Source organism: Micromonas pusilla (genome assembly GCF_000151265.4).
Source record: "Micromonas pusilla CCMP1545 genomic scaffold MICPUCscaffold_18, whole genome shotgun sequence".
NCBI lineage: Eukaryota > Viridiplantae > Chlorophyta > Mamiellophyceae > Mamiellales > Mamiellaceae > Micromonas > Micromonas pusilla.
Genome location: NW_003315899.1, coordinates 482,168 through 507,853, shown reverse-complemented (window position 1 = coordinate 507,853; position 25,686 = coordinate 482,168). Strand labels below are relative to the sequence as shown.

Here is a 25,686-nt window from a genome sequence, read left to right as displayed (position 1 = left end):
TTGGGGGGCGGCGGGCGGCGCGCGGCGAGGTCTCGCCCGTCCCTCCCTCGGAGCTCACGAACACAGAGAGGTCCACTCCGTGAGCATGCTGTGAGATGCGTTCATCGGACAGTTGAAAGGGAACGCGATCAAGTATTGAGACTACGGGTGAGTGAAAAACGTCCTTTTATCCTGACTCGCGCGCCTTCCTTCGTTTTTAGGGCTGCGGCGCCCCACCCACCAAACCCACACGTCGTCGCCGCGAGCGCGACACGCGAGCGACACCGCGCTCGAGAGTCGTCGTCGGACGCGCGTCGAGCGAGGCGCGTCGCGTCGCGTCGCGTCGGCGGGCGGCGCGGAGAGAGAGACGAGGAGGAGGAGAAGGGCGTCGCGCGTCGAATCGATACGGAGACGCGCGGAATAGTTAAAAAACCATCATGCGATCGCGTCTTCGATCGCTCCTCGAGCTGCTGCCGCGCGTCGTCGCGCCGCCGTCCGCGCGCCTCCCCGCGAATGCGATCTGGGGGGAAAAGAACGCGAACGCTCTGCTGATCCACGCGCGCGGGAAAAAGACGAAGAAGCAGTCGAGCTCGAAAGGAGGGAGCCAAGGGAGCTCGAAAGGGAGGAGCGGCATGGCCGGCGCGGTCGCGAACCCGGCGATGAAAGCCACCGTCGATAAACACTTCGACCTCTTCATGCGATCGTACGCGCCCGCGGAGATCGAGAAAGAAACGCTCACCGCGGAGCAGCTGGAGGAGTACGAGGCGAGGGCGAAGGAGTACAGTAAAATGAAGATGGCGCAGCACCGCGCGTGGCAGAAGGACATCGCGGGGAAGATCCGGCACAAGCTCGTCGCGATCAAATCGCTGCCGGAGGGATTCATCCGCGACGCCGCCGCCGCGCCGGACTACTCGTCGTTTTCGATGAAGCGCACGCGCCCGTCGCTGACGCCGGCGATCCCGGGGTTTTACGAGGCGAAGCAGGAGAAGGCGGAGAAGGTGGTGAGGGAGTCGGGGGGGGTGCTGGGGGGGGTGCCGGGGATGGAGAGGAGGCGACGATAGATGAGAGCGGCGAGAAACGCCGGGCAAAGTCCTTAAGGATCGGCGTTCACCACGCGAACGCGATCGTATGGGGACCAGTGTACAGAAGCGACGAATCATCGAATCATCACGGATGAATGAGATGAGAGTCGTTCCGTTCCGTTCCGTAAATCATCGTGTCGGTTGCAATGAACGCATCGCGCTACTAGTAGCGTCGTAGTCATCACTCCTCGAATGTCGTCGTCGTCATTCGTCTCGCTCGTCCTTCAGCGCCGCGAGCAACCCCCCGAGCTCCTTCGCGGCGTCCCACAGCCGCGCCCTCCGCGTCTCGTCGCTCGCTTCCTCGCACCATCGCAGCACCGTGCGCATCGTCCGCCACCGCCGCAGCCGGAAGTGCGTCCGAATCGCGTCGTTCACTCCGCGTCTGGGTCGCCGCAAGTGCGCGACCATCGCGTGCCTCGCCGTGTTCAGCCGCACGTCCTCGTCGTACTCCTTGCTCTTATTCACGCCCTCCGGCGTCCCTCGGATCCCGTCGAACCCGGGCTCGTTATACATCGGGTCCTCGCACATGATCAGCCCTTGCACGCTGATGAGGGGGGTACAGTACGTCGAGGGTCCGAGGGTCGAGGCGACGTCGGGGTGGAGTCGAAAGGCGCGTCAGGGGTGGAGTTGAAAGGCGTCGAGATCGGGCGTGCGTTGAAACCGGGATGGGTGTGGGCGGAGAGATACTGTACGCCGGGAAGAATATTTGTCAGTCCTCGAGGAAAGGCGCGCGCCGCGCGAACGGTACGAGGACCAATAGTGTGATGCTCGAACGCGCCTGACCAACACTTGCGACAGCGACGACCGCTCCGGGTCCCACTTTTCCTCCGCGGAGCCGCCGTGCCACGTCCCCAACAGCGACAGGCACACCTTCCCGTCCGCGTACAGGTTCGGGTTGAACCGCGCGCGACCGCCGCCGGTCGTGTCGAGGTTCACCAGAGGCGCGACCGCGGGGTAGTTCGCCGGGAAGTAGACGTCAAAGACGAAGCATCCGCCGTCGTACGGCGTGCCGTCGGCGCCGACGACGACGGCGCGCATGCGGTCGAGGCGGTCGACGTCGTGTCGAACGAAGATGGACCCGGTGAGCTCTCGCGGCAGCGCGCCGGGCTCGGACAGCGACGCGACCTCGCGCGCGAGGCGCTTCTGTTTCTTCTTCGAACCGCCATTGTCTGACGACGTGTCTGATGACATTTTGAGGTACGGCGTGAAAAAGTCAGACATGGGCGCGCCGCCGTCGCTCTCCGCGAACGACGGCAGCGTCTCTTCCGATTTGTACGCCCTCGAGACTTCGTCGTCGGGGGGCTCCGGGCCGAGCGCGGCCACGAGCGCCGCCGCTTCTTCCGCGTTGAATCCGCGCGAAGAAGAAGAAGAAGAAGGAGAGGACACTCCGGAAGGTTTCGACGACGTGCCGATGCCGTCGGGCGCCGTGATGGGAGAATGTCCGACGTGTCCGACATCGTGTCCGCCAAAACGACCGCCGCCGCGAATCGCCGCGACGCCGTCGATCACCATCCGCAGCGTCGGCGGCAACACCGCCGCGCCGAACGTCTTGCGGACCAACAGCTCGCGCGCCTTCTCCAGCGTCCTCGCGTCGTAGTCGTCCTCCCTCGCGAGCGCGCCCACAAACCCTCCAACACTGGTCCCTCTCGACCCCGCGACGCCGTGCAGGCGCGCGGTGAACTCGACGATGGCGAGTATTAATTTCTTCGGATGAAAGCCGTACTTTTTCGGATCCCGCACGACCAACCCGGCGGCGCCCTTCTCGCCGAGCAACACCTCCAGAAAGTGCACCACCGCGTACGCAGCCTTCCCCGCGACCGCCGCGTTGCTCACGAACGCGGGCGCGACGTCCGCGCTGCCGCCCATGAGGTTCAACAGCGCGAGCGTCTGCGTCGCGTGTCGAAGGAACCCGCGCGCGGTGCGCTCTTGCGACGCGAGAAATCGTTCGCGCTCTTCTCGCTCTCTCGCCGGCAGCGACGCCCACAGGTCATCAGTCGGCGCGCCGTCCGCCTCGCTTCGGCCGTGGTCGCCGCCGTACCGCGTCTTTTGCATGTCGCTCACGCTCCCCAGGCGATCTAACGAGTCCTGGAGGACGTACATGAGATCGCCGAGCATGCACGACGCGAACTCCTCGAAGAGACCGGGGCCGCCTGTTCCGCCTGCACCGCCGTCGCCGTCGCGCGCTTCTTCTTCCTCTCTCCCGAGCTTCGCGACCGAGTCGACGCACGCGTCGATCCGCCACAGCTCGCCGATCAACCGCGCGATGACGTCGCGCGTGTGAAACTTATCGAACCGGTCGCGGTCGACGTCCAGACCCTCTACGGCGTCCATGGCGACGTACGCGCGTATCAATGCCGGGCACAACGACGCGCGCGTCTCCGCGGATCCCAGCACGCTCGAGACTAAGGGCGATTCCATACAAAAATAGTTCACCGGTCAGTTATCATAAGAGGGGACGCGATCAAGTGTTGAAACCGAGCGTTGGGTGAAACACGTTTGTATAGAACGCACCTAAGAGCTCGTGCGTCGCGCTGCCGCGGACGCCGAGCGTGGACGCGGACGCGACGCGCCCGCCCTCGCCTATGATGATGTGCTGCAGCATATCGACGAGCGACGCGCGCGTCGTCGGGTGCGTCACGAGGTGCGGTTTGGAGAGAAGCGACACCGCGCACCGAGCGAGCGCGGACACCGTCAGCGACGACGACGACGACGACGACGAATTCGGGGTCGTCGGCGACGTCGGCGTAGTCTTCGTTACTACCCCGCCAACAGGGCTCGTGGGGTCGCCCGCGCTTCCGCCTCCGTCCAGAAGCAGCTCCGCCTTGCCGTGCCGCAGCACGAAACAGACCCAGTCGCACGTCGCGGTGAGGAACGTCTCCGGGACGACGTCGAAGGCGGCTTCAGCCTCCGCGGGCGCGAGCGACGCCAGCCGCTCGAGCCACACGCACGTGAGCAGCGCGAAGCGGCACGCGTCCCCGGCGAGGTCGGGGTCTAGCAGCGCCGCGACGCCGCAGTCGCCGTGCGCGTTGAGGTCGACGTCCGCGGCGACGACGGCGGAGACGTCAAGGGGTCCTGACGCGGCGGATGAAGCGGCGTCGGCGTTCCCGCCGTGCTGCGTCGCCTTGCCGACGGCGCGATCGCGGAGGACGCCGCTCGCTTCTTCGAACCTCCGAACGACGGGAAGAAGCGCGGACTGGAACGCCGCGTGCGCGACGAAGAAGGTCTCCGCGACGAACGACACCGAGGATGACGCGCCCTCGCCGCTTACGCCTTTTCCTTTTCCTTCTTCGCCGAAAGCTCCTTCGTCGTCGTCGTCGTCGTCCCCTCTCGGTTTCCTCGTCAGCGACGGCGCCGCGTCGCGCCAATCGAACCGCCAGTTCTTTCGCAGCGGGCTCACGTCCATCAACCGCGCGCCGATGAGCCGGTCCGCGCCGTCCGCGACCGGCCGCGCGAACCGAAGCGCGATCGCGGCGAGCCCCACGAGCCAGTCGTCGTCGCACGCGCGCGAATCCGCGAACGCGCCGCCGCGATGCGTCGCGTTATCTTCTTTCCTCTTTTTATACTCCCCCGCTTCGATCGCCGCCGCGGACATCCACGCCAACACCGTCTCCATGTGCGGCCCTTTCTGCTTCACGACGCGGAGCAACGCGCCGTGCGCGGCGTCGCGCGTCGTCTTCGCGCCGCGCTGCGTGATCCACCCGAGCTTCTCTCGATCCCCGGGGGGACATTTCGGGTACCTCGGAAGCGTCGTCCACAGCGATGGCGCGTCTCTGAGGGTCGTTGCCCATACGAGCGAATGTGGGGGTGGAGTTGAAAGGCGTCAGAAGCGGAGTTGAAAGGCGTCGAGGTGTGTCGGGATTGAAAGCGAGGGGTGGGCGGAGAGATGCGCCGGGCAAAGTCTGGTCCTTAAGGAACGGCGTTCACCACGCGAACGGGGTCGTATGGTGACCAGTGAAGGTAGAACGCGCCTAGCGTTGACCAGCTTGGAACTTCGGCCGTCGAGAAGCGTCGCGAGCACGCCGCGACCCATCGCCGGCCCGAGCAGCGCGCACGTCGCGACGGCCTTCGCTCCGAGCGTGCCTCGAACGACGCCGTCGGCGCCGGGGACGTCGCGCAAGATGGTGACGTCGTTCGCGTCCAACTCGGCGCGTAAAACTGAATTAATTTTTGAAAGGGGAAGCGAAGAAGGCGAAGCCGGGGCGGGCGGGGTGAACGGGGTGAACGACGCGTCGGTCAGTCGAGGATTGAAACCGAGGGGTGGGCGGAGAGACAGGCCTGGAAAAATCCTTAAGGATCGGCGTCCACCTCGCGAACGGGGTCGTATGGGACGCAGTCGGGCACCGCACCTTTCGAGACGGCCCGCGCGCACCGCGGGGATCTCGTGAGCGCGTCGATCGCCCGCGCGGCGCTCTCGGACGCGTCCACGTCGTCCAGCGCCGCGTCGCCCATCCCTTTGAACGCCTGTCTCATCGTGTCCTCCCACGCGCTCGATCGCGCCGGGGTGTCGATTTGATCGAGGACGTCTTCGATCAACGCGGGCGCGACGAACCCGCGCGCGCACGCGTCGGCGAACTCCCGCCGGCTGCGCCCGCCTTCGAAGTACAAGTCGTCGCCGTCGTCCTCGAGGAGCGTCAGGAGGTGCTTCGCGATCGATTTTCGAAGCGACGTCAGGAGTGGCAGCATCGTGGTGGTCGGTAAAGCCGCGGTATCAGCAGTTACCGCGGCGTCTGACGCCGCCGCCGCCGCCGCCGCCGCCGCCGCCTCGACGCACGCGCCGTGATGACACGCGCCGATGACTTCGCACGCGCTGCTCGACGCCTTCGAAACCGAACCCCCGAGGGGGGACGAGAGACGCGAGGGCGAGAACCGCGTGCGCGTCAACGCGTCGACCATCTTCCGCGCGACGCGGACGCCGCCCTCGCGCTGCGAGAACGAGATCTGTATCGGCGCTCCGGAAAACGACGACGACGACGACGACGACGACGACTCGACGCCCGGGGCGACGACCGGCGCGCGCATCACACGCGAGAGCACCTCGCACGCCGTGGACGCGTCGGGTACCGCGACCGCCGCGTCGCCGTCGCCTTCTTCGCCGTCGCGGCGCCACCATTCGTCCAACGCGGCGCGCGCCTCCGCCGACGGCGGCGGCGGCGCCGCCACCGCGGACGCTCTCTTCTTCCCGCCGCGCGCGGCGGCCGCGCGAGGTCGTCGCGTCGTCGGTTGGGATGGCGCCGCCGCGGACGCGGACGCGGCCGCGGCGGCGGCGCCTCCGAACGCCGCCGCCAACGCCGCGGCGCTGATGACCGGCTGAGGAGGAGGAGGAGGGTCGGGGTGCCCAGATTGAGGCGTCGTCGTCGCGGACGCGGGTGCGGACGCGGGCGCGGACGCGGGTGCGGACGCGGGCGCGGACGCGGGCGCGGGCGCGAACAGCGCCGCGAACGGGTTCGTCGCCGCCCCCCCCGCCGCTTCCGCGTCCGCGCCGCCGCCGCCCTCTCCGGCCGTCGCGCCCGCCGCGCCCGCGTCGTCCTCCCCGGGCTGTCGCTCGAGCATCGACAGCTCGATCGCCCTGGCCGTCTCCTCGTCGAGATCCATCGCCGTCGTCGCCGCGTCGTCTCCTCCGGGCGCGTCGTCGTCCGCGACGCGGCGCCGCTTCGTCGTGACGTCCTCGGCCCCAAGGGCGGGGGAGGACGCGCCGTCGCCGCCTTCCGCGGCGGCCGCCGCCGCGGCCGCTTCCTGCAGCGACATCGCTATCGCCTGGAGAGGGGAGAAGGGGGATCGCGCGTAAGATCTCGCGCGTCGCGTCGCGTCGTAACAATACCATCGCCATCGTCGGTCGACGCGAACGAAGCGACGCGCCGCGCGAACGCGGGCGCGCGCGGGTCGGTCGGGTCGGGGTCTCGCGCGCGCACCATCTGCAGGAGCTCGTCCTCGGTCTGCTCCTGGTCCCCGGACATCGTCCTTCTCGCGCGCGGAGGGGGGACGTCGTGTCGCGGCGCTCGCGCGTGTGCCCGCGATCGTCGTTCGACACCACTGTCAGATCCCGTCGACGCGACCAGACGTCGAGGACGATCGGACGCGGACGGCACGAGAATTCATTCATCGCGTTCATTCATTCATCGCCGGCGCAGCGCGGGCGCGCTCCCGGTGACGACGCCGCGATGTCCGGCCTCCTGTCCGGCGTGCGCATCGTCGCGAAGGAGGACGTGAAGAAGGATCTCAAGAGGGAGAAGAAGGAGCGCAAGAAGGAGCGCAAGAGGGAGCGCAAGAGGGCGAAGCGCGATGCAGGCGGAGGCGGAGGCGGCGCGCGCGATGACTCCGCGTCGTCAGACGACGGCGACGACGACGACGACGGCCCAAACGCCGCGCCTCGCGACGCCGCCGCGCCCGCCGCCTTGGACGCGCCCGCCGCGGACCATGGCAACCCGGACGACTGGATGGCCGCGGCGACGGGCGCGTCCAAGGCTCGAGATCCACGGAGCAGCGCGCAGATCGCGCGCGAGGCGGAGGCGGAGCGCCAGCGCGTCGTCGCGTCCGAGCGAGAGCTCAACCCGTTCTGGAAGGACGGCGGCGACGGCGTCAAGCCCGACGACGCCGATGCGCGAGGAAAGAACGCGCTGCTCGGCGCGGGGCAATCCGGCGGCGTCGGCGACGGAGGCGCGTCGTGGCGATTGAAGGCGCTTCGCCGCGCGAAAGAACGCGCGGAGGAGGAGGTGCGTTCTATACACTGGTTCCCATACGACCGCGTCGGCGTGGTGAACGCCGATCCTTAAGGACTTTTGCCGTCGTCTCTCTCCGCCCATCCCTCGCTTTCAATCCCCGCCATCGACGCCTTTCAACTCCAACTGACGCCTTTGAACTCCACCCCGACATCGCTTTGTATGGAATGACCCTGACAGGGCCGTTCGCTGCACGACGTCGTCGGCGACCGGTGGGGGAGCGTCGGCGCGCTCGTGGAGAGCATCGGGAAGGGTAATAAAGGCGTCGCGCACGACAGGGCGCACGTGCACGCGAAGAGAGAGAGAGGCGGCGGAGGAGGCGCGAGGGATGACGCGTGTTTTAAGTGCGGCGCGGCGGGGCATTTCGCGCGAGATTGCCCGGACGGCGGCGCGGGCGCGGGCGCGGGTGCGGGAACGATGAAACGGCCGCGCGGTGGGGGTTACGACGACGCGGATAAAGCCGGTAACGCCGGCGCGGGGAGGAGCTCGTCTTACTTGACCGAGATTGGCTCCGGCGCGGGCGGGCGCGGACGGATGCGAGCGCCGAGCGACGCGGGGACGACAAGAATCGGAAGAATCGGAAGAATCGGCGGCGGAAACGACAAAAAAGACAGGGGGCTGCGCGAGGAGGATAAGAGGCTGCTCGCGACCGCGTCCATGGCGGCGAACACGTTTCAGTCCGACGGGTCGTTCTTCGAGAGCGCGGCGAAGAAAGCGGCGGAGGCGGCGGGGATCGAACCGGCGTCGCGACCCGCGAAGCCGAAAGCGTTCGGGTGGACCCCCGGCGAGGCGACGGAGGGGTGGGGACAGCCCTCGGGCGGCGGGCGCGCTGGACCGAGCGGCGGCGGCGACGACGGCGGCGGCGGAGGGACGTATCTCAACGAGATCGTGTCCGAGGACGACGAGGACGACGTCCGAGGCGCCCCGCCCGCGGCGACGGAACGGGAACGGGAACGGCCGCCGCCGCCGCCGCCGCCGCCGCGACGCGTCGCGCCGCCCTCGAGAGAAGCCCGCGACGCCGCGCGCGACAACGCGGGTCGCGCGCCGACGACCGCGAACACGTCCGCGGCGGCGGCGTTGCGCGCGCGGCTCATGGGGAAGAAACCGGCGAACGCGGCGACGGCGAACGAGACGAACGAGACGAACGCGAACGCGACGGAGGAGTCTCTCCCGCTCGTCACCGCCGACGGAAGAGCCGCGCCCGGCGCGTTCGGTCGCGCGACGACGCTCGCCGGCGGCGTCCACGCCGCGGAGGGCGCGGTTCGGAAGCCGTCGAAGACGACGCAGCGGTACGACACGTCCGAAGCCGGCGGCGACGGGCGAAAGGCGAGGTACTACGCGGACGACGACGCCAAGAGCCTCGCGGACCTCGTCGCCGCGGAGCGTCACGGCGCCGGCGAGAGCTACGACGAAAACCTCGCGCGAAACATCACGCGCAAGGGCGCGCGGTATAAAGCGCTGGGCACCGAGCGCGAGCGCGATAACGCGGTGGACGACGAGTACGACAACGACGCGGGGTTGGAGATGTACGAGAGCCGGGATTCGAAAAAGTCCGACGCGGAGCGGCAGCGTCGCGCCAAGGAGCGCGCGGTGCGCGAGTACCAAATTTCGCAAAAACGGCTGTCGAAGTGCCAGTACTGCTTGGAAGCTCCGGACCGCCCGAAGCACCTGCACGTCGCGTACGGTAACCTCGCGTACCTGATGTTACCGATGAGCGGGCGGCTCGTCCCCGGACACTGCGTCATCGCGCCGATCGGCCACGTCCCGAGCTCTCGCGCGTGCGACGAAGACGTCTTCGAAGAGATGCGAAACTTTAAAAAGTGCCTCGTTCGAATGTTCGCGAGTCAAGGGAAAGGGTGCGTCTTTTACGAGACCGTGACGCGGCTCGGCGGTTCCGGCGTCGTCGGCGCCGCCGCGAGCTCGCACGCTTTCATCGAGTGCGTCCCGATACCGGACGCGCGCGTCGACGACGCGTCGATGTACTTCAAGAAGGCGATAGACGAGGCGGAGAGCGAGTGGAGCGTGCACGACGCGAAAAAGTGCATCTCGACCGCGCCGCCGCGGGGATTACGCGGCGCGATACCGCCAAACTTTCCGTACTTCCACGTCGAGTTCGGCATGCGCGGCGGGTACGTGCACGTGATCGACGACGAGAGCAGGTGGCGCGTGGATTTGCCGAGGGACGTTCTCGTCGGCCTGTTGGATCTACCGGAGAATGTCAGCCGAGCGAAGCGACGGCCGCTGGCGCCGCCGGCGTTGAAGCGCGAGATGGACGCGTTTCTGGACGCGTGGGATCCGGTGGACTGGACGAAGCAGCTCGCGTAGGTAGATGTAGTATGCGGCGCGGCGTCGCGTCGTTCGCGGAGCGGCGCGACGACCGACGACTCGTCTGTGATGTCGACTGAATAAAAGACCGCGTTCGAGTTCGTCGAGTGGTGAAAAGTTAGTCACGTTCGTTACAAAATGATAGTACGTGTACGATTCATCGTCTGTCGATCGGTCGTCGGCCGTCGCGCACGATGATCTCGTTTTATATCGCGTTTTTGTGTTCGCGTTCGTTCGTTCGTCTTCTTTCGTCTTCCGGCGGCGGCGGCGGCGTCGTCGTCGTCGTCGGCGTCGCGTCTCCTGCGTGTCTCCTAAAGTCCTTAAGGAATGAAGTTCACAACGCGAACGCGGTCGTAAGGGGACCAGTGTAGTACCTCACGCGTGTCTCGGCGTCCCGAGGTCCGCGTCCGCCACCGCCGCGACGTAGCCACCCAGCCCGAACCTCCCCGCCTCCTCCGCGGCGACCAACCTCGCGCGGTGATCCGCGTCGCCCACGCCGTCGTCCTCCGCGATGATGCCGTGCTTCGCGCCGAGCGTCCGCTTCTTTCCCGGCTTTTTCGATCCCCCGCCGCCGCTCGCGTCGTCGCCGCCGCCGCCCGTCCCGGTGCCCTTCCCCCCCCCCTTTTCTTTTGCCCCCGCCGCGCCGCCCGCGATCTTGGCCCACTCCTTCCCTAAACCCCGTATCGACGGCCTGGACGCCTTCAGCTTCTTCGCCGACTCCTCCAGGGTATCGAACGTCCCGAGGTACTCGTGAATTCCCGGCTTGACGCGCACGAACGTCGCGTATTTTTTTCCCCCCCCGGCGCCCCCCGCGATCGCCGCCGAGTTCGTCGCGACGACTTCGACGCCGCCCGGGACCGCCGGCAGCTCCCCGATCGCGAGCTTCGCCGCCTCCTCGTGCGTCAACTCCTTCACGCCCTTGAGGACGTCGCACGCGACGCCGATCGCGGCTAAGCTTTGGGTATCGATCAGATCGCCCGTCGCCTCCACGCGGTTCACGCAGTACCCCGCCCGTCTCGCGGCGGCGTCGTACGCCCGCATCGCCGACCGCGCGTCGGGGAAACGTCCCAGCTGCATGCGTTTATCATTCCCGCGGACCTTAATCCGCGCTTCGTACGACCCCTTGCCCTTGAGGCGCACGCCCTTGATCCCGGTCGCCGTCGCCTTCCCCTCTTTGACCGCGACGACGGCGGCGCCTCCGTCGCCGCCGCCGTCGCCGACGGCGGCGGCGACGAGCGCCGCTTCGCTCTCGCCGTTCGGTCCCACGATCGCGAGCTCGAGCGACGCGACGCCCTCTCTCTTCGTCGGCCGTCCCGCGCCCGCGCCCTTGCGCGGCGGCGGGGGGTCGGCGGGCGGCGGCGCGGACGCGTCGGCTCCTCCGTTTCCGACGCCTTCCGCCGTCTCCGCATCCGTGGGGAAGTTTAGCAGATCCGCGCTGACCCCGAGCTCCCGCGCGGCGACGTCGTACGCCCTCGCCGCGAGCTCCGCGGTCTCGTAGTACCCCAACGCTCTCTGTCGCCCGTCGCCGGTGTTGGACGTGATCCGCGCGCGGAACTTTTTGCTCACGCCGTGGAACGCGACGCCTCTGATGAGGGTCGTTCCATACGAAGCGACGTCGGGGTGGAGTTCAAAGGCGTCAGAAGCGGAGTTGAAAGGCGTCGAGGTGTGTCGGGATTGAAAGCGAGGGACCCTAGGCGGAGAGATGCGCCGGCAAAAGTCCTTAATGATCGGCGTCCACCTCGCCAACGGGGTCGTATGGGGACAGGTGTATAGAACGCGCCTGAAGCCGGACTTGCCGATCTTTCTCCGCGCGTTCCTTCCCGGACCGGCGTTGCTGGACGCGCCGGCCCCGACGCCGCTTCTGCGGTCGCCGGTTCCGACGACGAGCGCGCCCGCCTTGCGCTTCGCTCCCGCCGCGGTCTGCGCGGACGCGCCGATCGCGTCGGAACCGCCGCGATCGCCCTCCGCGTCGGCGACGGTACCTCGTCCGCCTCCCCCACCTTTATCGTGCGAACGCGATTCGCCCCCCGCGGTCGCCGCGCCGTTGAGGTGGAGGTGCGAGATCGGCACGTCCCCGGAGCTCGACATGATCGGCGATCACTCACGAACGCGCGGAGGCGTCCACGCGAACACGACGACGACGCGCGCGCGCGCTCGGAGCTGCGCACGACGGGTGTGGCGCGCGAGGAAGCGGCGACCCTCCTTGCCTACATCTTCGCAGCATCTTCACGGCCCCTCTTCACGTGTGGCACGCACCGAACAAAACCAACTGCAACTTTTTCCAGACTAAAAGGTCAAATGTTGAGGTGATATTTGACCGAGAGGGCCGCGATGAGTTGACCTTTCGACGTGTGTACGACAATCGTCCAAGCTGAGTCACTACAGCCGCATAGGGCTACGATACGTACGGTGCCGCATAACGTGATTCATCAGTTGAAAGGGACCCACGCGATCAAATGTTGAAACTGAGCGGTGGGTGAAAAACGTTTGCTTTGAACGACGGAAAACAAGTCAAAAGACACGCCCGTCCCACTGCCGCGACGCCGTCAGATTCCACTCGCGCCGACTCCGCCGCGCGCGCCGGCGTTCGTTCGTTCGAGCGAGCGAGTCCGGCGGCATGGGGGCGAAGCGCGGGAGAGACGACGACGACGCGGAGGCGTCGTTCCCTCGCGGCGGCGGCGGCGGCGGCGGCGGCGGCGACGTCGCGTCTCGCGGCGGAGGAGGGAACGACGATGGCGGCTCGCGGAGAGCGCCGCGCGCGGCGTCGCGCGGCGGCGGCGGAGCACGCAAGCGAGGGCGGACGTCCGGCGGCGACGACGACGACGCGGTGCGTCCTCGCGACGACGCTCGCGCCGTCGCACCCGCGACGACGATCGCGCGCAGCGCAATTTTCGATCCCCGACGCGCGCGCGTCTCGACCCGTCGTCGTCGCGCGCCGTCGGCGCGTCGCCGCCTTTTTGCGTCGTCCTCTGAATGAAATCGAAATCCAGCCGTCCATCCATCCGACCCGAGCGGAGGAGGAGTCCTTAAGGATCGGCGTTCACATCGCCGACGCGGTCGTATGGGGACCAGTGTGATACTAGCATCCGACCCGACCGTCGCCCTGATCCCCCCTCCCTCCCTCCCTCCTCTCCTCCTCCCACCCGTCCACCGATCACGCAGGCGTTCTCCTACGGCGTCGCGAAGTCCATCGCGGGCGAGCGCACGTTCGTCGAGCTCCTGCGTCACAAGACGCTCAGGGTCGGGACGAAGCTGATGGGCGTCGTCGTCGACGTGAACGACGCGGGGATGTCGTTATCGCTGCCGAACGGTCTGCGAGGGAGCGTCACGCGCGCGGAGGCCTCCGACGCGTTCGTCGCCGCGAAGAAGAAGAAGAAGACGACGAAGATGACGAAGATGAAGAAGAAGACCGCCGATTCCTCCGAGTCCGAGTCAGAGTCAGAGTCAGAGTCCGACGAGTCAGACTCCGACGACGACGACGAAGCGCTGACGAACGCCGAGCCGCTCGCCGCTTTATTCAAAGTCGGCCAGATCCTCCGCGCCGTCGTCGTCCGCTCCGGCAAAGGCAAGAGCGGCGGCAAACGCATCGACCTCTCCACGCGGCTGTCGAGGGTATGCGACGGCGTCGCGAAAGACGCGCTCGTCGACGGCGCCGCGGTCCCGGCGTGCGTGACGGGGGTAGAGGCGCACGGGTTCGTGTTGAACTTTGGGATCGACGACGCGCCGATCGGGTTCTTGCCGCGGAAGTCCGTGCGCGCGGAGATGGCGTCGTCGCTCGCGAGAGGGGCGATACTGGACGTCGTGATCAACGCGGTGAGACTGCTTCCCATACGACCCCGTTCGCGATGTGAACGCCGTTCCTTAAGGACTTTCCCCGTCGTCACTCTTCACCCGCGCTTCCCTTTCAACGTTTGACCGGTAAGACGTTCGACTGACCGATCACTTCACCCCGCCACCCACGATCGACCCTCTTTGACCCTACAGAGCGCGGGTCCCGGCGGGGACGGAGGAAACGGGGAAGACGGCGGCGGAAAAGAGAAGAAGAGAGCCCTCGTAACCAACTCCAGGGTCGTGCAGTGCACCGCGGACGCGAAGCGCGTGTCGAGCGCGGTGACGCGAGAGAGCGACTACACCTCGATGCAGTCGTTGCTCCCTGGGATGCTCGTGAACGCACGCGTGAGGGCCGTTTTGTCAGACGGTATCTCCGTGAACTTCATGACGTACTTCACCGCGACGATCGACGCGTTTCACCTCGGGGACGGGAAAGGGACGGACGGCAAGCACCTTAACGGCCCGACTCCGGACGTTTCGAAGACGCACAAAGTCGGCGATCGCTGCCGCGCGCGCGTCTTATTCGTCGACGCGGACGCGAAGCGGATCGGGCTCACGCTCCGACCGCACCTCGTGTCCCCCCAGGCGGTATCGGTTCAGGTGCGTTCTATACACTGGTTCCCATACGACCGCGTTGGCGTGGTGAACGCCGTTCCTTAAGGACTTTGCCCGGCGCATCTCTCCGCCCACCCCTCGCTTTCAATCCCCGCCATCGACGCCTTTCAACTCCATCTGACGCCTTTCAACTCCACCCCGACTTTCGCTCGTATGGAACGGCCCTCAGCCGTCTTCGACCGAGACTGGCGGCGATCCCCTCTCGCACTTGAACCTGCCGAAACCTGGGACCTCGTACGACGCCGCGATCGTTCGACGCGTGGACGCGAACGTCGGCGTCTTGCTCGAGCTTCCGCCGTCCGGCGCGGCGGCCGCGCCCACAGACGATGAGAGTCGTATGGGCAAACAGTCTTATTCGCCGCCGAAAGGCGCGTGCTTGGGATACGTGCACATCTCCGACGCGACGGACGATCACATCGAGCGTTTGGAGAAGAAGTTCAAGGTGGGCGCGACCGTCCGCGCGCGCGTGATCGGCCGGCGCGTCGTCGACGGCGTCGCGACGGCGTCGTGTAAGAAAACGGTCGTCGAGCAGCCGTTTCTCTCGCTCGACGAGCTGACGCCCGGGATGAAAGTGAAGGGCGAGGTGGTCGCCGTCGAACCCTACGGCGCGGTGATCAAGCTCGCGCCCGGGGTCAAGGCGCTGCTGCCGCCGCATCACGTCAGCGACATCCCGGGGCGCACGACGAACGCCAAGGTTTGTCCGGGCGCGCGCCTGAACTTCCGCGTGCTCTCCGTGGACGTCGCGCGATCCAGAGCCACGGTGACGCGGAAGAAGACGATCCTCAACAGCGATCTGGACGTAATCGCGACGATGGAGGACGCGACGCGCGCGGGCGGGGCGACGACGCACGGCGTCGTCACCGGCGTCGAGCCGTACGGCGTTTTCGTGTCTCTGTACGGCGCGCTTCGCGGCCTCGCGGGCGCGCAAGATTTGGGCCTCGCCCCGGGGCAGACGCCGACGGAGGCGTTTCAAGTCGGGCAGTGCGTCCGAGCGCGCGTGATTCGCGCGGATAACGGTCCGGGGAAGCTGAAGCTATCGTTAGCGCCGGGCGGATCTGGCGACGGAGTTGTTTTACACGACGACGAGGGCGGCGGCGGCGGCGGCGGCGGCCGGTTGGACGACGTCGGCGCGCCGCCGCCCGGGACGATAATCGAGTCCGCCGTCGTCAAGCGCGTCGACGCCGACACCGGGAACGTCCTCGTGACCCTCCCCGGCGGCGTCCCCGGCGTGATCACCGCCGCGCACGTGAGCGATCACCCCGTCACCGGCGCCGCGCTCGTCGCGACGTACGCGCCGGACGACGCGATCGGCCCGCTCGTCGCGCTCGAGGCGAAGCCGCGTCGGTCGATTTTGTCGCGGAAGACGTCGCTCGTGACGGCGGCGCGGAGCGACGCGCTTCCGGCGAGCGTCGCCGACGTCGTCGTCGGCGCGTCGTACCCCGGGTACGTCGCCAGCGCGACGCAGAACGCGGGGGTGTTCGTGCGGTTCCTCGGGCGCCTCACCGGGCTCGCGCCGCCGTCGCAGCTCGTCCCGGGCGCGCGAGGCGGTGACGCGGACCCGGAGGAGTGCTTCGCGCCGGGGCAGAGCGTCCGCGCGCGCGTCACCGCGGTGGACGCGACGGTTGACCCGCCGCGTTTGAGCCTCTCGCTGATCGGAACGGGATTCGGCGGGGGTAAGGGTGGTAAAGGAGGGAAAGGAGGGAAAGACGCTGCGATGATAGAGACGACCGCGGAGGCGGCGCTGGTGACGTCGTTGTTCGCGGACGTGGACGCCGCGGACGCGATCGCGGACGCGAGGGCGGCGGCGGGCGACGGCGGCGACGACGGCGGCGGCGGCGGCGACGGCGGCGACGACGAGGACGGCGGCGGCGCGTTACTCTCCGCGGAACTCACCGCGTCGAAGCTCGCGCCCGGGTCGTCCATCTCGTGCGTCGTGCACGCGACCCGGGAGTACGGCGTGTTGATGGACGTCCCGGACGTCGACTCCGATCTCGTCGCGCTGATGGCGTTCCACCAGACGCCCGCCGCCGCCGACGACGACGACGACGACGCCGCGCCGCCGCCGGACGAGGGAACGAAAGTGAACGGCGTCGTCTTGGACGTGAGCCGCCGCGACGGCGTCGTCGACGTCGGCGCGAGGCCCGGGTTGCTTGCGATGATGAAGCCCGGGCCGTCGCCGAAGAAGACGCGGTCGAAGAAGACGCGCGGCGGCGGCGGCGGCGACGCGTCGACGACGTACCTCCCGCCGCCGCGGCCCAAAAAAGGCACCGAGACGGTCGCCGTCGTCGAACTCGTCAAACCCGAGTACGTCGTGTTGTCGCTCCCGAAGCACGGCGGCGCGATCGGGTACTGCGCCGCGCGGAGCGTGAACGGGTTCGGGTACGAGGACGTCGGCGCGAGGTGGACGCGCGGGGAAGAGGTGGACGTCGTCGTCGTCGCGAGCGATTCAAAATCAAAGTCGTCGCGACTTTTGCTGGCGGCGACGGCTGCCGACGCGACGGCGACGACCGACCGCGCGGACGGCGGCGCGACGCCCCCGGGCCGCCCCGCGACCGCGACAACGCCGCCGGGGACGACGCTCCGCGGCGTCGTCAGAGAGGTGCAGGGCACGACGCAGGTCATCGTGGACTTGCCGAGCGGCAGCAGAGGGCGCCTGCACGCGACGGAGGTGGCTCAGACGTTGAGCGCGAAGCGGCCGCTGAGCGCGCACTTCGCGGTCGGCGCCGGCGTCGACGTCGTCGTCCTCGGCCCCGCCGGGGATAAGGGCGGGTCCATGCTCGAGCTTTCGACGCGCCGCGGCGTCGAGGACGCGAAGAAGCTCTTCGCCGCGGCTGTCGACGCGGGCGGCGGCGACGGCGCCGGCGCCGGCGTCGCCGGCACCGCGCTGCTCGCGACGGCGTCCCCGGGCGACGTGATCGCGCCCGCCGTCGTCGCCGCGGTGTCGAGCGACACGCTCGCCGTCTCGCTCGCGCCGGGGGTGACGTGCAGGATCCCGAGGGTCGAGACCGGCGACAGCGCGAGCGTTTTGAAACGGCCGTTGACGGAACGTTTCGCCGTCGGCGAGACGATCGAAGGCGGCGTCGCGATGGTCGCCGGCGACGTCGCGCGACGCAAGGCGATCGTGACGTTGCGCGCGGCGAAGAAGCGCGACGTCGTCGCGGGCGCGAAGCTCGGTGGGATCGTGACCAAGGTGCTGTCGCACGGCGGCGGCGTGTTCGTGCAGCTGAACGGTCGCCAGCGCGGCCGCGTCCACGTCACGGATCTGAGCGACGCGCCAGGGTCCGCGGAGTCCCAAGGGGAGCCTTGGAAAAAATACGCCCCCGGCGACGCGGTCGACGTCCGCGTGCTTCGCGTGGACGAGGACGACGGCGAGATCGACCTGTCGACGCGCGCGTCGGATATGAAACGCGCGCGCACGGGCCGTTACGATAAACTCGCGATCGAGACGTGCGACCAGCTCACCCCCGGGACGAAAGTCGCCGGGTTCGTGAAGCAGTGCACCAAGGGCGGCTGCTTCGTCGCGCTCGGACGCACCGTCGACGCGAGAGTGAAGCTGTGCAACCTCTCGAACGAGTTCGTGGACGACCCACCCAAGGCGTTCCCGAAGGGCGCGCTCGTGACCGGGACCGTGCTGAGCGTCGACGCGGAGAACGAGCGGGTGGAGATTACCCTCCGCGCGGACGGCGGCGACGGCGGCGGCGCCGCCGCCGTGAACGCGCCGCCGACGGGCGACGCCCCAGACGAGGGCGCCGTGCTCATGGGCACCGTCCGCAGGGTCCAAACCTACGGCGTGTTCGTGACGTTGGACGATTGCGGCGGCAGGAGCGGGTTGTGTCACATAAGCGCGTTCGCGGACGCGAGGATCGACGACGGGTTGGACGCGCACGTCCGCGCGGGCGAACGCGTTCGAGTGAAAGGCGCGTTCTATCTCACACTGGTCCCCATACGACCGCGTTGGCGTGGTGAACGCCGATCCTTAAGGACTTTTCCCGGCGTGTCTCTCCGCCCACCCCTCGGTTTCAATACCCGCCCTCGACGCCTTTCAAATCCATCTGACGCCTTTGAACTCCACCCCGACGTTCGCTCGTATGGAACGACCCAAAGTCTTGAAAGTGGAGGTTGACACCGGCCGCATATCGCTCGGGATGAAGCCGAGTCTGTTCACAGCGAGCGACGACGAGATGGACGTGGACGACGTGGACGACGCGGGGGCCGGCGCGGGGGGGAGGAAGAAGAACGTCGCGACGGAGGATCCGCTGATGGTGAACGACGACGACGAGGAGGAGATGGAAGGCTGGGGTGGCGGGGACGATTCGGAAGACGACTCCGACGACGACGAGGAGGAGGAGGAGGAGGAGGAGGAGGAGGAGGAAGAGGACGACGACGAGCGAGACCCGCTCGCCGCGTCTGATTCCGACGACGACGACGACGACGACGACGACGCGTCGGAGCCCGAGTCCGATGAGATGGACGTCGACGACGAGCCCGACGCAGCCGCGGCGTCGGCGTCGGACTCCGAGGACGACGAAGACTCGGACGAAGACTCCGAAGACTCGGACGAAGACTCCGAAGACTCCGAAGACTCCGACTCGGACGGCGACGACGCCGGGAAGAAGAAACTCCTCGACGACGACGTCGGTCTCGACTGGGACGCCGACGACGCGAAGAAGACCTCCTCTTCCGCCGCCGCCGCCGCCTCCGCCGACGACAACGAGAAGCCCAAGTCGAAGCGCGAAAAGGCGAGAGAAAAAGCCAATCGAGAGATGGAACTCCACCGGAAAGAGCAAGCGCTCCGCGACGCCGCGGACCGCGCGCCCGAGACCGCGGCGGAGTACGAAAAGCTCATCATGCAGACGCCGCGATCGTCGTACGCGTGGCTAAAGTTCGTCGCGTTCCACGTCTCGGTGGGCGCGTACGACGACGCGCGCGCGTGCCTCGAGCGCGCGTTGAAAGCCATCCCGGCGTCGGAGGAGGAGGAACGCATGAATATTTGGATCGCGTACTTGAACCTCGAGAATAAGCACGGGAAGCCGTCGCCGGTGGAGGCGACCGAGCGGACGTTCAAGCGCGCGTGCCAGGTGGCGAACCCGAAGAAGTTGCATCTGACGCTGGCGGGCGTGCACGAGCGCTCCGGGAACGACGCGAACGCGCGGCGGGTGCTCGCGGAGGCGGTGAAGAAATTTTCTCAGGCGCGTTCTAGTATCACACTGGTCCCCATACGACCGCGTTGGCGTGGTGAACGCCGATCCTTAAGGACTTTTCCCGGCGTGTCTCTCCGCCCACCCCTCGCTTTCAATACCCGCCCTCGACGCCTTTCAACGCCAACTGACGCCTTTCGACTCCACCCCGACATTCGCTTTGTATGGACAATTACCCTCAGAGCGCGAAAGTGTGGCTCGCGCACGTCCGAGCGGCGATCCTGTCGCTCGACGCCGCCAACCCCGGCACCGGCACCGGCGGCGGCGCGGTCGACGCGGACGTCGTGAAGCGAGCGCTCGACCGCGCGACGCAGGCGCTGCCGAAGCGAAAGCACGTCAAGCTGATGGTGCAGACGGCGTTGTGCGAATTTCGGGAGGGGCGGCCGGAGCGCGGGCGGACGATGTTCGAGAGCATCTTGCGGAATTATCCGCGGCGGACGGACATCTGGAGCACGTACGTGGACCAGGAGATCAAGTGCGGGGACGACGACCGCACGCGCGGGCTCTTGGAGCGCGCGACGCACTTGGAGCTGACCCCGAAGAGCATGAAGTTTTTGTTCAAAAAGTTTTTGGATTTCGAGCGAAAGCGCGGGAACAAGGAGAAAGTGGAAAAGGTGAAGCGGATGGCGATGGACTACGTCGCGGAAAAGTTTGGCACCGCGTGAGCGCGCTTTGCTTTTAGACGACGCGAGACGAGAAGAGCGCGGCGTTCGTTAATTTGAGAATACGAGTAGCGTCATCGTGATCATCACCCTTCAGAATCACTGGAAGTATCATGGTAGCCGTAGTCCGACCTTAGCTCCGAACCTTTGTATTTGTCACCGTCGTCATTGAGAATCGCAGGTGAAGGTCCCAAGGCTGCCTCAAAGGCTGCCTCTATTAATTGATCAAAATCACCGGTTTCATGATAACCCATAATCATGCTTATTTCTTTCCTATACCCATCATAAAGAGGAGGGTCGTCGTCGTCGGTGTGAGAGAACCTCTGGTCGAGATCGTCAATCTCGCCTTCGTCGTCGTCCCACGCGCGATCCTCGACGTCGGGGAACTCGCGATCGTCGAGAATCTCGTGGACGAATCTCGGGCTCGCGGGTTGAAAGAGCTTGCAGAGGAACGATGCGTAGCCTCTGATTTCGTCCGCCTTGCCTTTTCGCACGTCCTTCTTCACCCTGTCTTCGTACATGCTCGCGAGCGATGGCAAAGCGTCTTCGTCGGGTCCCCGACGCGCGTTCGCGACGTCCAAAAGCGTCTGCGCGACGGCCCACTCCTCCGGGCGTTTCGCTCGAAAATCTTCAACGTCGCCGATCGCGCCAACGGTGTCCTCGTTCCAATTGTCCGCGTCCCTGATGAGCAAACCGACGCAGAAGCGCACGTCGAACGGGAAGTTCTGCTCTTCCACGAGCCATCGAAGGACGGGCAGGGCGTTGCCCGCGGCGGCCATCTTGCAAAGTTCGGCTTTCTGTTTAAAAGCGTATCGCGTCAACAGGAACTTCGCGCACTCGAGCCTACCGTTCGCGACCGCGAGCGCGATGACGTGCTTATGCCACTTCCTTCCCACGTCGACGTTGAAGCCGGATTTGCGCCCATACCCCCGCCCATAGTTATCATTCGCCAACATATTCCAGTAATTCCGGCCGGGCGCCTTCGACACGATGTATCGCAGAATCTCCGCGCGCCCAAACTGCGCGGCTATCCTCGCGCTCGGGAGGAGGTTGAACCTCCCCTTGCTCTGCTCGCACACCCACTCGAAGACCTCCTGGTGTCCGCGTTGCGCCGCTTTGAACGGCGTCCAGAAATCCCAGGGCACCGCGTCGTCGTCCTTTTTGCATTCCTCGCGCGCGAATTTCAGCACGCGCAAGTGACCGCCCGTCGCGGCGTCCGCGCAGATGGACGGCCAGTCCCACACGTCGTCGTCGTCGCATACCTCCTCTCGAATCCATCTCAGAACGTGCAGGTGGCCGCGCTTCGCCGCGGCGAACATCGGGCACGCTATTCCGTAGTCGTTTCCCGTGGTGTCCTCCCACGAGCATCCGTTTTCCGTCGCCCACTTCAAAATCTCGAGGTGCCCCCCGTCCGCCGCCTGCGATTGGTTGAATGCATACACGTGTCAGTCACAGATTGGATAGCATTCCCGCGCGTCAAACGATAACGGGGTCGTAATATGGAAGCGGTCGTCAGGCGTCGAGGCGTCTCACCGCGGTCGGCGTGCGGAAATCCCACGGAAACCCCTTCTCTCGGCACCACTGAAGCGTTTCCAGGCAACCCCCGCGCGCAGCCTGCGCGCACGTCTCCTCGTTCCCTATATTCACGAGCCCTTCGTTCCACAGCCACTGCAGCGTCTCGAAGCTCCCTCGAGCCGCGTACGAACACACGTCCTCGTCCCACGGGCACCCGCGCTCGCGCAACCACCGCAGCACGCGAACTTGCCCCGCTCTCGCCGCGAACGCGGACATGTGATGGTCCCAATTCACACGATGCATCGCGTACTCGAGAAATTCGAGATGCCCGCCCTCCGCGGCGGCGGCGCAGACGTCCCAGGCGCGAAACTCGGCGTCGTCGACGCAGCTCGCGTGCCGATCCCACTCTACGAGGTGCTCCTCTTGCCATTCTATACGAGCGAACAGAACGTCGGGGCCCGCGGAGTTGAAAGGCGTCAGAAGCGGAGTTGAAAGGCGTCGAGGTGTGTCGGGATTGAAAGCGGGGGACCCTGGGCGGAGAGAGACGCCGGGAGATAAAGTCCTTAAGAAACGGCGTTCACCACGCGAACGCGGTCGTATGGGGACCAGTGTGAAGACACTCGAACGCGCCTTCTGGCGGCACCCGCCAGCGCGGATGATTCTTCCGCCCGACCACCTTCTCCACGTGCGCGTCGAGCGTCCTCCCCCCCGGCCCCGGCGTTTGGGGCTTCTCCTCGCAGCACCACCTGAACACGGCGAGGTGGTTCCCGCGCGCGAGATTCAGCGCGGTCTTGACGCCCCACGGTATCTTCCCCTCCGTCCGCGCGAACCTCATGACGTCCAGCGAGCCGACGTCCGCGATGATGTCGCAGACGCGATCGTTCCACGGGCATCTGTTCAATCGCGCCCATCGCATCCGCGCGACGGAGCTGGCGTGCGCGCGCACGCGGAGCGGCACGCCGTCATTCCCCGCGCGCGGGAGGCGCGACGCGTCCGCGACGTCGCGACACGCGGCGCTGACGCGAGCGAAGACGCCGCGGTCGTCCGCGTCCAAGGCGCCGCCGTCGAGGACGTGCGTCGCGAACACGTCCGTGGCGCCGCGGCGTTTGAGGAAGTCGAGGAACGCGCACGACGACGACGACGACGCGTCTGCGACAGCTGTCCACGCGTCGAATTCGAGGTTGCCATCGTCGTCGTCGCGCATCGTCGCGGCGCGCTTCACGCGCGGATCTCAATGAGCGGCGTGTTGTATCTTATTTTTTTCCCGCCATCATCTCGACGACGACAGCTGTCCATCTCGGACGGACCGCGCCGGTCCACAGACGAGCGACGCCCGGCGGGGCGGCGTCGGAGCGTCGTCGCGCGCGTCGGAGGCGCGTCATCATGGCGACCGCCGCATCGCTCCCCTCCTCCGCCGCGTCCGCGTCCGACGCCGTCTCCTCGCAACTCGTCGCGGTGACGGAAGCGATCGCGCTCATGCCGTCCGGAGTCCTCGCGTCCTCCGTCGAGCACGTCCTCTCTCCGATCTTGAGCGCGCTGCGGAGGGAGTGCGACGCGATGGCCGCGACGGCGGCGGCGGCGACGGACGCGACGCCGACGACGACGGACGCGACGGCGGCGGGGATCGAACCGCCGGCGGGAGAGAGGACGACGGCGAAGCAGCGCGCGGCGTCGTCGCGCGCGCTCGAGGAGGCGGTCCGATCGATTGGGGCCATCGCGACGCGCGCGGGGACGTGCGGCGACGACGCGCACGCGCTGACGGTGTTCTGCGACATCGTCGCCGCGATGGCGACGACGCCCGCGCGGGCCGGGAGCGGGGGCGACGCGGACGGTCGGGGTCCCGGTGGGGAGGACCTGAGGGCCGCGTCCATCGAGACGCTCCGAGCGGTGATTCGATCGATGGCGACGACGACGACGACGGTCACGGCTCCCGAGCTGTCGCCGTCGTCGTCGTCCTCGTCGAGCCCTCGCCCTCTATCGGGGAGCCGGAGCCAAGCCTTCCGCACGCTGACGTCGGACGCCGCGCTTCCCGCGCTCGGGTACGCCGTCTCCTGCCTCCTCGACGCGGAACGCGCGGAGGCTGCCAAGGGCGCGCTCGGCAGCCGCGCGATCCGCGCGGACGCGCTGCGTTGCCTCGGCGAGCTCGTCTCCGCGATCGACGACGCCGACGCGTTGGCATTTTTCTTGCCCGGCGTCGTCAGCGGTCTGACGAGGGCGCTCGTCGCGAGCGCGGGGTCGCGTCCGGGGCACGGCAGCGGCGTCGTCGCGGTCGTCGGGGACGCGAACGCGACGGAGGCTGCGATCGAGGCGCTCGCGGCTGTCGTGGTGATCGTGATGAACGACGACGCGTGCGGTGGATTAGTATCGGCGAGGAGGAGGAGGGGGGCAGCAGGGGGAGGAGCCGCGGACGACGACGACGACGCGGAGGCGGAGGCGGCGTCGACCGCGGCGGCGTTGCGGAAACTCGCGGCGCGGGGGGAACGATCGCGATCGCGATCGCGATCGCGCGGCGACGGCGACGACGACGACGAAGAGGAAGAATCAGAAGAAGGAGAATCAGAAGAAGAGGAAGGACCGAGCGCCGCCGGCGGCGACGGGCGATCGCTGAAGCTGCGACGCACGCGGAGGTGGCTCAGAGAGACGTCCCAAAGGGTCACCGACGCGACGCGCGTGTCGCTGTCGTCGCTCGTGAGCCACGACAAGCCGTCCGTCCGCGCCGCGGTCGCGTCCGCGGCGTCGTCGATCGCGCACAGGTGCGTTCTATCTCACACTGGTTCCCATACGACCCCGTCGCCGTGGTGGACGCCGATCCTTAAGGACTTTGCCCGGCGCGTCTCTCCGCCCACCCCTCGCTTTCAATCCCCGCCCTCGGCGCCTTTCAACTCCGCTTCTGACGCCTTTGAACTCCACCCCGACGTTCGCTCGTATAGATGCCGCGCGACGCTCCCCAGATTGACGCGGCCGCTTCTCGAGGCGACGTTGACCCTGGCGGGCGACCCTTGGTTGGACGTCTCATCGGTCGCGCGGGATGGGTTGAACGCTCTGACTTCGAGCGGGCAGATCGATCACGACACCCTGCGCGACGTCATCAAAGACGGGTTCGCGGAGCTGCCGAGGGCGGTTCGACGCGCGGGCGGCGGCGGCGGCGGCGGCGGCGGCGGCGGGTCGGATGAAAATAGAAACGCCGCCGCCGCCGCGCGCGCGACGGCGCGGCGCCTCATCGCCGCGATGCGTGCGCTCGGCCCCGACGGCGTCTCCAGAGCGCTCTTGACGCAGCACGCGCTTCGGACGTCCGTCGCGAGCGCGTTCACGCGGTGTTTCGCGGTGTCCGCGGACTTCTCGTCCGTCGCGGGGGACGACGAAGTCCGCGGCGCGCTTGAGGTGCGTTCTCCTTACACTGGTCTCCATACGACCGCGTTCGCGTGGTGAACGCCGTTCCTTAAGGACTTTATCTCCCGGCGTTCGTCTCTCTCCGCCCAGGGTCCCTCGGTTTCAATCCCGACACACCTCGACGCCTTTCAACTCCGCTTCTGACGCCTTTCAACTCCACCCCGATATCATCGCTCGTATAGAACGACCCTGAGTCCTCCGCCCGCGCCGCTCGAGGCGGCGCGTCCGCCGCCTCGAGCGGCGCGCTACCGACGCTCCCGCGCCGCCCTGGTCGTCTGCTCCACCTCGCGCGCGACCACGAGACGTACGCCGCGGTCGCGGACGTCGCGCGCGTCGTCGGCTCGCACGTCGAATCGCTGCCGGCGACGACGGA

General features: G+C 67.4%; 9 protein-coding genes across 9 annotated transcripts in view; 4 read left to right on the top strand and 5 right to left on the bottom strand.

The window, feature by feature from the left end:
* Window positions 1–416: 416 nt before the first annotated feature.
* Window positions 417–1,040, top strand: MICPUCDRAFT_43726 (uncharacterized protein; the record flags this gene model as incomplete). Its single annotated transcript, XM_003064821.1, has 1 exon — window positions 417–1,040. The coding sequence occupies one exon, from the start codon at window positions 417–419 to the stop codon at window positions 1,038–1,040; it is 624 nt and encodes a 207-aa protein (XP_003064867.1).
* A 2-nt stretch (window positions 1,041–1,042) lies between these two features.
* Window positions 1,043–2,252, bottom strand: MICPUCDRAFT_37198 (uncharacterized protein; the record flags this gene model as incomplete). The annotated part of the gene is made up of 2 exons (XM_003064712.1): window positions 1,043–1,605; window positions 1,816–2,252. 2 exons carry the CDS (start codon window positions 2,250–2,252, stop codon window positions 1,266–1,268), a joined length of 777 nt encoding a protein of 258 aa, XP_003064758.1. The 3' UTR covers window positions 1,043–1,265.
* Window positions 2,253–5,348: 3,096 nt separating this feature from the next.
* Window positions 5,349–7,015, bottom strand: MICPUCDRAFT_43724 (uncharacterized protein; the record flags this gene model as incomplete). The annotated part of the gene is made up of 2 exons (XM_003064711.1): window positions 5,349–6,815; window positions 6,971–7,015. The coding sequence occupies 2 exons, from the start codon at window positions 7,013–7,015 to the stop codon at window positions 5,349–5,351; spliced, it is 1,512 nt and encodes a 503-aa protein (XP_003064757.1).
* A 2,286-nt stretch (window positions 7,016–9,301) lies between these two features.
* On the top strand, window positions 9,302–10,102 carry MICPUCDRAFT_23768 (uncharacterized protein; the record flags this gene model as incomplete). The annotated part of the gene is made up of 1 exon (XM_003064820.1): window positions 9,302–10,102. One exon carries the CDS (start codon window positions 9,302–9,304, stop codon window positions 10,100–10,102), a length of 801 nt encoding a protein of 266 aa, XP_003064866.1.
* Window positions 10,103–10,477: 375 nt separating this feature from the next.
* On the bottom strand, window positions 10,478–12,259 carry MICPUCDRAFT_67868 (uncharacterized protein; the record flags this gene model as incomplete). The annotated part of the gene is made up of 2 exons (XM_003064710.1): window positions 11,883–12,259; window positions 10,478–11,687 (listed from the first exon to the last, which is right to left on the bottom strand). Exons 1-2 carry the CDS (start codon window positions 12,188–12,190, stop codon window positions 10,478–10,480), a joined length of 1,518 nt encoding a protein of 505 aa, XP_003064756.1. The 5' UTR covers window positions 12,191–12,259.
* A 460-nt stretch (window positions 12,260–12,719) lies between these two features.
* Window positions 12,720–20,411, top strand: MICPUCDRAFT_54811 (uncharacterized protein; the record flags this gene model as incomplete). The annotated part of the gene is made up of 6 exons (XM_003064819.1): window positions 12,720–12,929; window positions 13,265–13,915; window positions 14,087–14,533; window positions 14,718–18,510; window positions 18,653–19,758; window positions 19,929–20,411. The coding sequence occupies 6 exons, from the start codon at window positions 12,720–12,722 to the stop codon at window positions 20,409–20,411; spliced, it is 6,690 nt and encodes a 2,229-aa protein (XP_003064865.1).
* Window positions 20,412–20,670: 259 nt separating this feature from the next.
* Window positions 20,671–21,727, bottom strand: MICPUCDRAFT_43720 (uncharacterized protein; the record flags this gene model as incomplete). Its single annotated transcript, XM_003064709.1, has 2 exons — window positions 20,671–20,681; window positions 20,971–21,727. The coding sequence occupies 2 exons, from the start codon at window positions 21,725–21,727 to the stop codon at window positions 20,671–20,673; spliced, it is 768 nt and encodes a 255-aa protein (XP_003064755.1).
* Window positions 21,728–22,500: 773 nt separating this feature from the next.
* Window positions 22,501–23,127, bottom strand: MICPUCDRAFT_43719 (uncharacterized protein; the record flags this gene model as incomplete). Its single annotated transcript, XM_003064708.1, has 1 exon — window positions 22,501–23,127. One exon carries the CDS (start codon window positions 23,125–23,127, stop codon window positions 22,501–22,503), a length of 627 nt encoding a protein of 208 aa, XP_003064754.1.
* A 179-nt stretch (window positions 23,128–23,306) lies between these two features.
* Window positions 23,307–25,686, top strand: part of MICPUCDRAFT_43718 (uncharacterized protein) — a gene marked incomplete at both ends in the record, with an annotated part of 4,648 nt that continues 2,268 nt past the window's right edge. Inside the window, 2 exons of the mRNA XM_003064818.1 lie at window positions 23,307–24,676; window positions 24,875–25,304. Of these exons, the coding sequence (XP_003064864.1) occupies window positions 23,307–24,676; window positions 24,875–25,304 (1,800 nt within the window). The remainder of the gene's footprint in view (window positions 24,677–24,874; window positions 25,305–25,686) is intronic.